The sequence below is a fragment of the Eurosta solidaginis genome, chromosome 3 (genome assembly GCF_040869045.1).
Source record: "Eurosta solidaginis isolate ZX-2024a chromosome 3, ASM4086904v1, whole genome shotgun sequence".
Lineage (NCBI taxonomy): Eukaryota > Metazoa > Arthropoda > Insecta > Diptera > Tephritidae > Eurosta > Eurosta solidaginis.
This window is the reverse complement of record NC_090321.1, coordinates 16040227-16056507: the sequence shown is the minus strand read 5'-3', so window position 1 is coordinate 16056507 and position 16281 is coordinate 16040227. Positions and strand designations below refer to the sequence as shown.

At 35.6% G+C, this 16281-nt stretch overlaps 1 protein-coding gene across 2 annotated transcripts in view; it reads left to right on the top strand.

Moving 5' to 3' along the window:
* The window catches only part of pAbp (poly(A) binding protein), a 42722-nt gene extending 28326 nt beyond the window's left edge, over nt 1-14396 (top strand). The window contains exons 3-6 of one of the 2 annotated variants that reach the window (XM_067771079.1): nt 5187-5659; nt 11111-12143; nt 12216-12471; nt 12536-14396. In XM_067771079.1, coding sequence (XP_067627180.1) covers nt 5187-5659; nt 11111-12143; nt 12216-12469 — 1760 coding nt within the window. In that variant the 3' untranslated portion in view covers nt 12470-12471; nt 12536-14396. Of the gene's footprint in view, nt 1-5186; nt 5660-11110; nt 12144-12215 lie in introns of both variants that reach the window. The other variant, XM_067771078.1, reaches the window with a different exon arrangement.
* Nucleotides 14397-16281: the final 1885 nt, after the last annotated feature.

The following is a 16281-nucleotide window of genomic DNA, read 5'->3' as shown; positions in this document are numbered from 1 at the left end:
TTGGGCTGTGATCAGTAGGGTGTGCCAAAAAATAACGATTTTTTTTGCTCTCACCCGAAAATATCAGAATATGTCCAAACAAAAATTCTGTTAGAGCCGGAGCTCTTAATTTTAATTTAATAGTTAAGAAAATGCAAAAAACCAGGAAATTTTAAAATTTTCAGTTTCAAAGATCTGTAGAAACTTCAATATCGACGATGAAAATTTGGCTCCATAATTTTTTTTTTTTGTTCACAATTTGATGCTAAATACGATCCATGTATTCATTTTATCAACAAAAAAAAAAAAAAAAAATGTTTCATACTTTGTAGGACAAAAAAATGTTAAAAACCCTAGCTCCCATGTTATTTACATGGCCAAACCACAAGCTCCGTGGGAGACCTATTCAAATTAAAAGTTAGAAATGACGAAATTTAATTTTGTATGATAAAACTGGCAAGATTGAAATTTTAATCCTTTCAGATGCCTAAATCTTGAAGAAAGCTCTTAAGTGGATATATACTTATTATGATAAAATATACAGAAGTTTTTTCTTAAATCATAGGAAATAAAAAATGAAGAATTTAATTGAAGGAATTTGATAATAATTGCTATTTTTGTTGTTGTTGTAGCAGTGCTTCGCCCCATCCAATAGGTGTGACCGATCACAAATTGTCATCAATATCCTCTAACGGGAGTCAAAGGAAACTTGCTGTTTCAACAGGGGTGGACCATAATGAGAGGGGTGTTAGAGGCGTTGGTTCCACATTAGAAATGAAGAGATGGTTTGTGTCATGTGGGGACACATTGCACGCAGGGCATACATTTTGTATGTCGGGGTTGATTCTGGATAGGTAAGAGTTTAACCTGTTACAGTATACAGACCGAAGTTGGGCTAGAGTGACTAGCGTTTCCCTAGGGATTGTGCCTTCCTCCTTTGCAAGTTTGGGGTACTATTATTATTATTATTTATTTATCATTACGGTGTTTTAAGCCTAAAACTTAGATTATTACAAATTATAAATACATTTTAATAATAATAGGATTTCTAGCGTTTGGGGTGTCGGAATGCATGAGATTCCTATCAGCACGGGAACTGGTGGTCCCAACGGGCGAGTCTTGGAGTCATATCATTGGGAGGTTGGAAGGACGTGTTCTCAATCCTGCCCTACTCCAAGACGATTGATTACACTGTCGAAATGCATTTGATTCCGGTCAACCCAAAGGTTAGCAGCTCAGCAGAATGAGCCACTCTTATCGGACGGTTGGAAAGGACGTGTTTCCAATCCTCCCTGTAACAGCTTTTATGTAAACATAATTAATTATAATATATCATTGTTGTAGGAATATACGTGGTTCACATGAACACTGCAACTGTTTGTCTGGGACGATATTTTCAGGAATTCTTTCCTAATTTGATTACGAGCGATATATGTATTTGACCTGATGTATAAGGTTCCTCTGTGTCTATTTGGATTGCCGTGTACGCTCAAGGATCAGTAACATGAAATACAGATACAAAATATTTTATCTTATTGGAAGGGTTTTGCAATATTCTAATAAACTTTTTTTGAAGGTGTTTAAGTTTTCACAATTTTTAACATGATTAGGTAGTTCATTAAAACATTTTAGGCCTTTGTAAAATATATTTTGCTTGTCCATTTCTGTTTTGAGAAGAGGTAATCTAAAATTATTATTTTCCCTGATTATGTAAGAATGGGTTTCATTCACATAAACAAGTTTTTCACTTAGGTAGGCTGGTAATTTACCATGCTTGATATAAAATACAAATTTCATACTATGGTAAAATATCAACTGTTTCACACTCAACCAGTTTAGTGCATCAAGCATACTCTTTATGGAGGGTCGTACCTCACTTTCAATATAAATCTCATTGCTTTGTTTTGCATAATTTGTAACCTGTCTACTTGTGTTTCATTGGCAATAAAGAATATTGTAGGGCAATATAAGAAGTGCGGTTCTATGATGGATCTATAAACTTTCAACTTATATTTCTTACTAATAAGTTTACACGATCTCTTCCAAAATCCAATATTTTTGCCCATTTTGGCAACAATATAATCAATATGATCTGTAAACCTCAGTTTATTGTCAATCAGGATCCCTAAGTACTTAAATATTTTGACATCCTCAATGCTCGTATTCATTATTTTTAGATCTAAATTGATTCTCTATTGGTCGTCCTAGATAAAACCATGAACTTAGTTTTATTAACGTTAAGCTTGAGTTTATTAGTGCAAAGCCATCTATACAATGAGTCCAAATCTTCTTGCATTTTGCTCCTTGCTATTGAAATGTCCGTTTCATTTACTTCAAGTAGCGCATCATCTGCAAACAACCTGACTTTACTATATTTCAGTGCTGATGATATATCGTTTATGTAAATGTTGAACAGGATTGGTGCTAATACCGACCCTTGTGGTAAACCTATGTCCACTTGTGCCTCGGATGAGACTACTGACTCGATGGTTGTTCTTTGTTCCCGGTCTGATAAGAAGCTTCTAAACCACTGCAATTAATTTTTCCTAATACCAATTTTTTGTAGTTTATCGAGCATTATATTCTTATCAATTGTTTCGAACGCTCTTTTCAGGTCAATGAAAACTACTACTATATGTTTTTTTAGGCTCAGCTCTCCCTTCCAGCGGGATATGACGTAATTTAACGCCGTCTCGCAAGAGTGCCTTTCTCGGAAACCGGATTGTTCCTTTGTAAGGATTTTATTATTTTCTAAGTAATTAAGCAGTTGATTTTTTATTACGATTTCCAGAATTTTTTCTATGTTCGGCAATGTATTTATTTAATGGCCTTAGTTCTTCTGCCATTATTGAATCTTTTAGTTTCCTAATTGGTACTATTGTCGAAATTTTCCACATGTCTAGCACTATTCCAGTAGTCATGGATTTGTTTATAGCGTTTGCATAGAAGAAACCCATGTACGATACCGAATCTTTAATTACGCCTTCTGAAAGTAAATTTTTCCCCCCAGTTTTATTTTTGAACCTTTTTGCTATACGTATAACATCCTCAACCGTAATTTCTTCGAATTTTAAACATGACCTAGTTGTAAATTGGAAGTCGTTCTGACTCTGAACAACTTCAATTTCCCTGTTTATATCAACAATGCTATCTATAAAGAAGGAGTTCAATGCTTCAGCAATATCGCGAGGTGTATCATATGTCACACCTTTTACGATCACCGTCAATCTTTTCTTGTGGCCCCGTCAAGTTTACAGCATGCTTAAGATGCTTCCACATTAGCCTGCTATCTGAACAATTGATATCAATATTATTCTCCATGTATTTAATCTTTTTAAATTTGATTAGTTTTTTGTAGTACTTCGCGACCATGTTATATTCAGTATAGTCACCCGTTGCTCTAGCTTGTGAGTGCAACCGGTATTTTAGTTTATTCAATTCTGTCAATTCTTGGTCATACCATTTATTTCTTAACTTTACCGTACTGTTTTTTTCAAACGTTAGTACTCCCATACAATCTAGTAAACAAGTATTTATATAGTTGACCATGTCGTTGACATTCATGCTTCTTATTAAACTGAGATCGCAATTCCTCAGTAGAGTCGTCAAGTTATCGTTCTTTGTTCTTTGAGTACAGGATTCACCGGGCAATTCCTGACATAAAGGTCCGACGCCTGTTTGTGGAGTTCACTGAGGACCTGCGGCTGTGTTCTCAGGTGCCGTATTTCCTCATAATGCGTACGGAGATGACTCCTTAAGCCCCTGGGCGGAGTTGGCTCATCAATGGGGTGTCTGTTTGGATGCCCAGGTTTCTGGGTATTCAACAGGAACTGTTTGGTTAGCATCTCATTTCTCTCCCTGATTATATAGATGGTATTCTGGGGACATAAGAAGACATCACGTGGCGATTCTGAGAAGAGTATTTTGGCAGGCCTGTAGCTTCTTCCAGTGAGTAGTTTTTAGGCTTGCGACCATATCAGGGACGCGTAGCATGCAATCGGCAGGCCAATTGCTTTGTATGTGGTAATGAGCGTTTCTTTATCTTTTCCCCAAGTACTGCCAGCAAGAGATTTGAGGATTTTATTACGACTCTGGATTTTCGGTACAATTGCGGCTGCATGCTCACCAAAATGTAGATCCTGATCGAACGTCACACCCAAGCTTTTGGGGTGTAAGACAGTCGGTAGCGTAGTGCCATCGACGTGGATGTTCAAAATGGTCGACATTTGGGACGTCCATGTTGTAAATAAGGTCGCCGATGATTTAAAAAATAAATAAATGTAAGACGCGATAACCTCCGAAGAGATTTTAGGCCGAGCTTCTCTTCCAATTTGCGTCGTGCACCGTTTTAATTTTTCCTACAAATTGGCGGGACGGGACCTACTTGATTTATGCCGACTCCGAACGGCATCTGCGAGGCAGATGAGTTTTCACTGAGAGCTTTTCATGGCAGAAATACACTCGGAGTGCTTGCCAAACACTGCCGATCCCACTTAGAAACATTTTCTTATAATTCAAAAACCTTATTTCTAAAATTTTGATGTTGCTTTGCCCGGGGTGTGAGCCCAGGGCATTCGGTGTGGTAGGCGGAGCACGTTACCATCACACCATGGTGGTCGCTGATGATTTAGTCTGTGATAATGTCAGGTTTCGCGAGGTGAAAAAACTGGAGAGATCAGGGAGATAGCCGTTTATTTTGTTACAAAGCTCATCAATCTGTGGGCCTGGGCCTGTGGCCATTATTGTGCAGTCATCGGCGTAGGAAACGATAGTAACTCCTTCTGGTGGCGAAGGTAGCTTTGATATGTAGAAGTTAAACAAAAGTGGGGATAGGATACCACGCTGTGGTTTTGATGTTGCGTTTCTAAATTGCGCCGTGCCTGCCGGCCACCCAGATAATTTGCGGTCCGCCTTTTAAGACAGGTGGGAAGGGTAGACCCTTCCAGGTCTTGCAGTAACGTGCCATGGTTGACCGTATTAAAACCTTTTGATAAGTCTAGCGCAACGAGTACTGTTCTGTGGTGGGGGTTTTGATTTAAACCGTAATGTAACCCCATTTAATTTATATTTTCTTGTTAGTTGCTGTATATACCTGTATATACATATGTATTAACAATTATTATTTATATTGAGAAAAGCTAAGCTTACAGCAATTGTGTTATATGCAAATGTAAAAATGATTTTTTTTCTTAAATTTCCCTCAATAGCCGAGCGAGCATTGGATACAATGAATTTCGATTTAATTCGCAACAAGCCCATACGCATTATGTGGTCTCAGCGTGATCCTTCCTTACGTCGCTCAGGTATCGGCAATGTATTCATTAAGAACTTGGATAAAAGTATTGACAACAAAGCCATTTACGATACCTTTTCGGCTTTTGGCAATATTCTTAGCTGCAAAGTTGCAACCGATGAGAAAGGCAACTCGAAGGGTTATGGGTTCGTTCATTTTGAAACTGAAGAGGCTGCAAATACCTCAATCGAAAAGGTGAATGGTATGTTGCTGAATGCTAAGAAAGTATACGTTGGTAAATTCATCCCACGCAAGGAACGCGAGAAGGAGCTGGGAGAGAAAGCCAAATTGTTTACAAATGTATATGTTAAGAATTTCGGTGAAGACTTCGATGATGAGAAATTGAAGGAACTGTTTGAACCTTTTGGAAAAATTACAAGCTATAAGGTAATTACATTTGTTTATATAAATATTTTTGTTACAACTCGATATTTATAAAGAGTTTATCACCCATTTTGATCGTTGGTTTAAATTGTCAAATGATAATAAAAGAGTTACAGCTGCGATAGTAAGCGATGAATTTCGTAATTACCATGTCTTGAAAGGCTGGGAAGTAAAAGGCAAAGTTATTTTTAAAGAAGCAACGTTGCCTATTTTTATTGCCCTTTTTCTATAAGTTCCTATTTACTGCCTGTCGTTCAAATATACTACGTAGACAGCAAATTTCTTTCAAATCATGATGAAATAATAAAGGTGATGTCAACATTATAACCTCACTTTTTCGGCAGCTCTATTTGCCAGTATTTACTTGTATTACAAAAGTACTAAATTTTTCCTACAAATTTCCTCAAAAAATTTACTTTTCTTCAAAATTTTCTTTATAATCTTTTGGGAATACAAAGTTAGGTTTATGTCTATGTCTAAAAAATTCTGGTAACGGCTGACATAGTTATCGTAGTAGAATTCAAAGGCAGTTATGTATGATAGACAACCCTCTAAATTATGCATGCCGAACTTGTCAGAATAAGGGAAAACGTCAACGGGATGAGAACACCTGCATATTAATTTCATGCTTTCAAATCATGATGAAATAATAAAGGTGATGTCAACATAACCTCACTTTTTCTTGCTTTCAAATCATGATGAAATAATAAAGGTGATGTCAACAACATAACCTCACTTTTTCGGCAGCTCTTATTTGCCAGTATTTACTTGTACTACAAAAGTACTAAATTTTTATTATTGCTAAATTTTTCCTACAAATTTCCTCAGAAAATTAAGTTTTCTGCAAAATTTTGTCTATAATCTTTTGGGGAATACAAAGTTATATTTATGTTTATGTCTAAAAAATTCTGGTATAGGCTTACATACGTAGTTATTATATTTCTAAACGTATAGTAAAATGTACTCCGATCGTAGTAGAATTCAAAGGCAGTTATGTATTATTATTATTTATTTATTATTACGGCGTTTTAAGCCTAAAACTTAGATTTTACAAATTATAAATATATTTTAATAATAATAGGATTTCTAGCGTTTGGGGTGTCGGAATGCATGAGATTCCGATCAGCACGGGAACTGGTGGTCCCAACGGGCGGGTCTTGGAGTCATCTCATTGGGAGGTTGGAAGGACGTGTTCTCAATCCTGCCCTACTCCAAGACGTATGATTACACAGTTTTATTATTTATGCTGTCGGAATGCATTTGATTCCGGTCAACCCAAAAGCTAGCAGCTCAGCAGAACGAGCCACTCTTATCGGACGGTTGGAAAGGACGCGTTTCCAATCCTCCCTGTACCAGCTTTTATGTACACACAACCAACTATAATAAATCATTGTTGTAGGAATATACGTGATTCACATGAACACTCCAACTGTTTGTCTGGGACGATATTTTCCGGAATTCTTTCCCAATTTGATTGCGAGCGATATATGTTTTTGACCTGATGCATAAGGTTCCTCTGTGTCTATTTGGATTGCCATATAGGCTCAAGGATCAGTAACATGAAATACAGATACAAAATATTTTATCTTATTGGAAGGGTTTTGCAATATTCTAATAAACTTTTTTTGAAGGTGTTTAAGTTTTCACAATTTTTAACATGATTAGGTAGTTCATTAAAACATTTTAGGCCTTTGTAAAATATATTTTGCTTGTCCATTTCTGTTTTGAGAAGAGGTAATCTAAAATTATTATTTTCCCTGATTATGTAAGAATGGGTTTCATTCACATAAACAAGTTTTTCACTTAGGTAGGCTGGTAATTTACCATGCTTGATATAAAATACAAATTTCATACTATGGTAAAATATCAACTGTTTCACACTCAACCAGTTTAGTGCATCAAGCATACTCTTTATGGAGGGTCGTACCTCACTTTCAATATAAATCTCATAGCTTTGTTTTGCATAATTTGTAACCTGTTTACTTGTGTTTCATTGGCAATAAAGAATATTGTAGGGCAATATAAGAAGTGCGGTTCTATGATGGATCTATATACTTTCAACTTATATTTCTTACTAATAAGTTTACACGATCTCTTCCAAAATTCAATTTTTTTGCCCATTTTGGCAACAATATAATCACTATGATCCGTAAACCTCAGTTTATTGTCAATCAGGATCCCTAAGTACTTAAATATTTTGACATCCTCAATGCTTGTATTCATTATTTTCAGATCTAAATTAAGTGATTCTTTATTGGTCGTCCTAGATAAAACCATGAACTTAGTTTTGTTAACGTTAAGCTTGAGTTTATTAATGCATGTATGATAGACAACCCTCTAAATTATGCATGCTGAACTTGTCAGAATAAGGGAAAACGTCAACGGGATGAGAACACCTGAATATTAATTTCATCATGCTTTCAAATCATGATGAAATAATAAAGGCGATGTCAACAACATAACCTCACTTTTTCGGCAGCTCTATTTGCCAGTATTTACTTGTACTAAATTTGTATTGCTAAGTTTTTCCTACAAATTTCCTCAAAAAATTAAGTTTTCTGCAAAATTTTGTCTATACATTTTGGGGAATACAAAGTTAGGTTTATATCTAAAAAATTCTGGTAGCGGCTGACATAGTTATTATATATCTAAACGTGTAGTAAAATCTACTCCGATCGCAGTAGAATTCAAAGGCAGTTATGTATGATAGACAACGCTCTAAATTATGCATGCCGAACTTGTCAAAATGAGGGAAAACATCAACGGGATGAAAACACCTGAATATTAATTTCATCCTGCTTTCAAATCATGAGGAAACAATAAAGGTGATGTCAACAACCCTATCTCACTTTTTCGGCAGCTCCATTTGCCAGTATTTACTTGTACTACAAAAGTACTAAATTTTTATTACTAAATTTTTCCTACAAATTTCCTCAAAAAATTAAGTTTTTCTGCAAAATGTTGTCTATAATCTTTTGGGAAATACAAAGTTATGTTTGTCTAAAAAATTCTGGTAGCGGCTTACATATTTATTATACATGTAAACGTATAGTAGTATCTACTCCGATCGTAGTAGAATTCAAAGGCAGTTATGTATGATGGACAACCCTCTAAATTATAACTTCCCTGTCCAGTGAGTCATATGTGACTCACAAGAGCGTACTGAAATAAGTTCACGAGTCACATGTGACACATTTCTTTATACAATTTAAAGACGCTTTCTTGGTATGTACGTGTCCATTTGTGAATTCTTTAGGAAAATGAAAGAAAATTTCGAAATTTTTTTCTTATACCTTTTTCTCATTTTCTTAAATTTTTGTATATATGTACTTCTAACTTCAATTAAACAAAAAATCACACTAAAGGCGGTGCCACAATGACATTTTTCATATGGATGCGTTTAACACAAGCTTATGCATTCCAATAACATAGCCACAATCAACCAAGATGTTGCGTTTGTAAATATGAAGGAACTTCAGACGTAGCAATTGCAGTTTATTACGCCTTGCCCATTCACATACAAAATTTCGCGAAGTACTGGTATAAACATTATCCCCTTACAACAAAGATACTTGCTAACATATTTTGTGTCGTATTCATTTGTTATATTACAGTTTTTACCTGCGAAAAATGTTAGAAAATTTACCAACCAGTGGGAAAAATAATTTCACTTGCAAAGTGTGTCAACATCCTTAACCAAAACAAATGTCACATTCTTCTTATTATGCTTTGCTTGTAACGAAATATGGGAGATGGCTACTTTTCAATATCAGATGGCGCCAGTGTCGCTCATTCTACCGTTCTCCATAAAAATGCGTGCAATCTACTCATAATGCATAAGCTTGTGTTAAACTCATCTATATGAAAAAGTGCTTATGTGTCGGGGCTTTAATACATGCTTTTGACATTTATATATCAATATACCGTTATTGTGATTCGAAAACTTAAATTATTTCTTATGGTCCTATATGTTCACATGTGACTCATTGAACGTGGTAAACAAAATTGTTTTTGCTACGTTCAGGAGTCACATTTGACTCACAAAATGAAATAGACAAAATAAGGTAAATATATGTCAAATTATTTATAAAAATAATATTTTATAATATATATTCATATTATTCAATTAAGCAATACAAAAAAATAATGGGCGTGGGGCATTTTCAAATCGCTTTGTATGGGGACAGGGAAGTTGTTATGCATGCCGAACGAACTTGTCAGAATAAGGGAGAACGTCAACGGGATTAAAAAACCTGAATATTAATTTCATCATGCTTTCAAATAATCAAAATCTAAATCTGAACTTTTAAAATCAGAACAAATTCTTTTTTCTTTCTGACATTAAATTGTCATCATACATTCTTCAATTAATAGGTAGATGAGATAGAAACATAGTACAGGTCTACAAGTAGGTTATGTAGCAGCACGCACATACACAGCCACGCTCACCTGATAAACTGCTTGTTCTTGTTCGTTTTTTTTTGTGGATGCTATTTGGCACTGTTGTACTTCTTAGGTCCAATAAAAGTGTAGTAGCTGCTAACGAAAACTGCGTAAAATTTTTATCGTAAAATTACAAATAAATATCTTTATTTATTCGTAACAAGCACTTAATTACATCTCTCTTTAAAATCCATGGCGCATATTCATAGTCGAAATAAAATAGGTTTTAAATTTAGTTGCAGCTTTTTTGACAGATAGCTCATAGAAAATTATGTCAAAAAGTTGCAACTAAATTTAAAACCTATATTATTTTGACTATGATTATGCGCCCATATTTTTTGTACAATTTTAATTAACAAATTGTGATACTTTATTACCGGGGACGATTGCTAAAACACGACCAAAACCGTCGGGGGAGGTATTAATAGACGCATTTTTGCATCGCTTCCAATAATTCGAATAATTTTCGCCTTTGGACTTTTGATAACAGGACAAAACGCGTCTTCTCATTTCTCTTTCCACATTTTTGGACGGGTTATTGCAGTCGACCTCGGTTTCAAACTGTTTTTCGCGGAGATGTTTGAAACGGGTAGAAAAACTTAGCACCCGTTTGTATTCTTAATACTGGAATAACTACGCGTCCTCAGATACCCCAATTCAAGAGTTTTGTATAATTTTCGGTAGGAGCCATATAGGTGCACTACATTTTCATACTAATCTTCTGATATTCCGCTCCTTTTTTTGTTTCCTGCGTCGCTTTCCACGACAGCAACCCCGTTAATTTTGACACTTCGTTCAGTGTCAAACGAATGTTCCACGCAGGTTCCACTGAGTTCCACAATAGTTTCGTCACTGACCGAAGTGTCAAACTGCAGTGTGTTAGAAAGAGAAACGAATTGTTTCCTTCTCATACATATCATACTTACCTTTTTTCCAACCATTACTGATTCAACCAGGTTGAATAAATTCGTATATTTAAAAAAAAAAATTTAAAATTTGTTTTTTGTTTAGGTCATGCTTAAAGACGATGGCAAAAGTAAAGGATTTGGATTTGTTGCATATGAGACTACCGAAGCAGCTGAAGCTGCTGTGGATGCACTTAATGGCAAAGACATGGGTGAAGGCAAAGTTTTATATGTTGCACGGGCACAAAAGAAGGCCGAGCGGCAGCAAGAGCTTAAACGGAAGTTTGAAGAACTCAAGAAAAAACGCCAAGAATCTGTTTATGGTGTTAATTTGTATGTGAAAAACTTGGATGACAGTATTGATGATGAACGCTTGCGTAAAGAGTTTTCAATGTTTGGCACTATTACATCTGCCAAGGTTATGACGGATGAGGAGGGTCGTTCAAAAGGTTTTGGCTTCGTTTGTTTCATTTCACCAAATGAAGCAACATGCGCTGTTACTGAACTAAATGGACGTGTTGTTGGATCTAAGCCGTTGTATGTTGCTCTAGCTCAACGTAAGGAGGATCGTAAAGCACATTTAGCATCACAATATATGCGTCACATGTCAGGTATGCGCATGCAACAATTGGGACAAATCTTCCAGCCAAATGCTGCAGGTGGCTTCTTTGTGCCTACAATGGCACCAGGCCAACGCTTCTTTGGGCCACAAGTCACTCAACCTATTCGCAACACACCAAGATGGGCACCACCAGTACGTCCTGCCGCTGGAGTTCAAGGGGTTGCCCAAGCTGGTGCAGCAGCTGCAGCTGCTGGAGGTTTCCAAAATGCTGCTGCTATGGCCGCAACTGGAGCAGCACAATTCCGCCCAGCAGCTGTGGCTGCTCGTGGTCAACCACAAGCAGTTCAAGGAGCTCATGTTGCAGCCGCTGCTGCTAATACTATGCGTAATGCTGGTGCACGCGCCATTACTGGTCAACAAGCCGTTGCTGCAGGCAATATCCAAATGGCTGGCGCACCAATGCCAGCAGGTGGTGCTCAACAACGAGCAGCCAACTATAAATACACAGCTAATATGCGTAATCCACCACCACAACCCGTTCAGCAACAGCCACAAGTGCAACCAATGCACCAAAAGGGTAAGTGAATGTGTTGTATGCATCATAGACCTGATACAAAAAAAAAACGTAAATTAATTATTTATATTTTAGGTCAAGAGAAGTTGATTGCTTCTTTGTTGGCTAATGCCAAACCACAAGAGCAAAAACAAATTTTGGGTGAACGTTTGTACCCGATGATCGAGCGAATGCATCCGATGATGGCCGGTAAAATAACCGGTATGTTGCTGGAAATAGAGAATTCGGAACTACTTCACATGCTAGAAGATCAAGATGCATTAAAAGCCAAAGTTGAGGAAGCCGTTGCTGTATTACAAGTCCATCGCGTCACTGAACCAACCAACTAAATGTATGAGTTAAACAAGCAAAATTTATTCAAATATTTGTTATGAACTTTTCGCTCTTAATTTCAGTTTATTTTCTTTTCAATTCAACCGATGAAAAGGCAACTATTTTTGCATACAATAATTATAAACCAAATAATAATTCAATGAGTACGTTCTCAAGTTAATGTGAAAAGCTCGGAAATGAATATAGTCATTGCTGAGCAGCATATCCAAAATATATGAAAATCAAGAATCGTCAAGATGGGGAGTAGAGAGAAAATCCAAACTAAGAAAACATGGTCAAGCACATGGAATTGAGTTTAATTGAAAACAGCTTGATAAAGTATGTGATATCAAGTCGCAGGATTGTTCAGTTTGCCACAACCCGATTATTTGTAATGAATATTGACTGAATCTTTATTTCTTTAAATTTTGATAATTTTGGTAATTTGACCAACATGAATAATAACTTTCAATTATTTTATAATCACCAATTCACAAAACTAGCCAACCAACTCATACTAGCATTGCAAACTATACCAAATTTTCATATTTTTCACTTGAATAAAAATTGGTTTTTGTCATTTACATGAAACATTTCTTCGTTTTAGTACATATATAACATAAATATGAGGAGAAAAGATGTGGTGATCGAAATAAATAAAAAGTTTTTTCGGTTGAATTGAAGGGAATTTGACCCTATTTAAATAAATAAATAAATATTTGCGAAGGAACTTCTTAGCTTAGAAAAGCAAAAAATATATATATATTAAACAAAAAAATTATAATTGAAAGAAAAAAAAAAAAAAAAAATTGCAAAAGAGTATCGAAAAAAAAATTGAAAAATTTCGAGTGATTGTGAAAGCGATAAATATACACAGACAATCGCATTGTCGAATCACTCGATGAAAGTAAGAAAACTAAAAACACAACGGATAGAATTTGCATATAAAAGAGAAATTCAAAGAGGGCGAAAAACAAGTTTACGATTTTTTGCTACTTTAAACAAGATAACAAAAATTAAAAAAAAAAAAAAAAACAATTTAGAATCAGATAAATTCGCTGAAAGCAGAGCATAAAAAAAATATATATCTAAATCTAAAAAAAAAAAAAAAAACAAAAAAATCGTAAAATTTAAAGGAAAACGGTCTCCAATGACCCAGAAAAATACAATAACCAAAATGAAAATAACTGAATTCACAACACATATATAAATTTTATCAAAAACAGTTATAAAAAAGTGTCGTTTGAGTTCGTTGACCAAAATTCAGAGACATAATAATAGAAAAAAGCAGATGGCTAAGCAAATAAAAATGTAATGTGAGTTGTCATTCGATTCCAATATTTAAGTTTTAAAATGCATACATAGTTTATTTTGCTCGCAAAGGTATGAAAGCTGGGTGATGCCTAGCAAATTGAATCACTTAAAACCAATTAAATTTAAAATATTTCATTTACCAATCTATCTATAATATTAATATGATTTTCGGTTTGCAGAACCACTTTTATTTGTTATTTCTAGAATTAATGTTTGTACTTTCCATATATTCATATATATTACATACTTACATTATAGCCGAATAAACTTTGTAAAATGAACTAAGCACGTCTTAAATAATTTCAATTAATATATTATTGTGAATACGGGTTTTGTTTGTGCGGGGAGAATACAAATAATAACACACATGCACGGAAATTTGTAATTTTTAATTCCATATATTTCAAAAAAAAAAAAAAAAATTATAAATATATATTTTTCTTAAATTTTTATATCGCGTTTAAGGACTTTATTTTTTGGTATTTTGGTAACATGATAATTAAATATATAAATTTGTATTTAGTTCGCTTATTTCTATATAAAAGTATGCAAAGATCAATGCAACATACATATTCTAACGTTGTATTTATTTCAAATAAAATTTTTAAATTTCACTCTGGCGACACAGAATTATATGGTTTGATTTAGATTTGTGCTTGAAACCGGTACGGTTAGTGCAATAAATTAAATAAGATTAGTGAGATTTGAACCTCGTACCATACACACCTTCATGACACTGATATTATGCTTCTCAGGACAAGACAGTATGAAGTAGCACCGCTGTAAGGATCTGCTCTGAGGATGACAATTTTTGATAGCAGCGCTACAAATTCAATGTATGCCCCGCTTGCAATGTGTCCCCACATGACACCAACCATCTCTTTAATTGTAATATGGAACCAACGCCTCTGTTGTTGTTGATGTTGGTGTTGTTGTTGTAGCGATTAGGTTGCTCCCCGAAGGCTTTGGGGAGCGTTATCGATGTGATGGTCCTTTGCCGGATACAGATCCGGTAACACAGCACCATTAAGGTGCTTGCCCGACCATCTCGGGAACGATTTATATGGCCAAGTTCCATGACGAGCTTGTGGTCGCCAGAGCCTCGTCTGTTAGTGAAACAGGATTCGCCGCGGATAGGTGAGGTTGACAATTGGGTTTTGAGAAGCTGTATATTGCGCTGGCAACCTGAAGGGTTGCGCTACACAGCCCCTTGAATCTGGTATATTAGTCGCCTCGTACGACAGGCATATTTTCCGCGGAATTGAAAGATAATATAAACATGAAAACTACAATAGCAACGGCACAGTGTCTGGAGAAAAAATTATTTGATGGCCCATGGTCAAAAAAAAGAACCCACTTTCCACTACAAAAAAGCGATCCCACACGCTAGCTGGAATTACAAAAACATAAATTAGACAGGGAACGATTGGTGATGATTCATATTTTCTTATGAGTGCAAAATAAGTTTTAGTCAGTTAAGGTTCGTGATGCGTAGTAAGTCCCAAAAATCAGAGAAATTGAGTCAAAACTGCGTTAAGGCAGCAGTGATGGATTCTCCGTATATAAAGAGTGGAACGCATTAAAAACCGTGCTGCGAGTTGCTTAGATTTGGTAGTCTTTTTGTTTGTTTCTTTTTTCTCAGAACCAGCTTAGTAGGGAGGAAGGATTTTTGTGCTAAGAAGCTGGTTTTATTCTAGCCAGGGACCCTCTAATTATTTTACCTCAAGTGACGGCGGACCAAAAATATTGTAGTTTTTGAGTTTATGCCAATCTTCAATTCCGCGAAAGTTTCTGGAACAATTTTAAATGTATTCAGAGGAGCTATCCTGACGATATTCCTATTAACGTGTTCAGTGGCCTTTCGTGGTCGTTCACTTTAATAACGTGTGAATAAATTCACCTATTCAATGTATTTCGTCCAGAATCTTCTTAGGGATAGGGACAGGTCATTATAATGTTCTCCGCTGACGCTTTCCACATAATTAGTTAAGGAATTATCGATATTAACCACAATAACTAAAAAGTTTCGTTACGCATCTGTAGTGACTAGAAATCTCGTAACAGCGAAAACAGTAGGGCTGGCCACATTCAACACGGCGGATACAGACCACAGCTACAGCCAAGCAAAACTTGATCACAATCGTAGCCATGCATTGGCTACTTAGTTACAATGGCAACCACAGCTACAGTGGCAGCGCTGTTTCGAACAGCTGATGTATTTTAACATTTCATTGGCAACATGGCGGAACGATACAAGGTGGCAGCATGCAACAGCTGATTATACACTTTTTTTATTCGATTTGATACATCACCTTCCGACGCAGTACGATTTTGACATTTGTCCATCGAATTTACAAAAACAAAGTACATGGGATTTTTATTTATGTTTGTAGGCATGTCACCATGCTGCCACCTTGTATCGTTCCGCTATGATTGGCAAAACAAGCGTCCCGCCAAGTTGATTGAAATTCTGTAAATAAAATTAAAAAGTCAGCTACATGAATTAATGGAAATA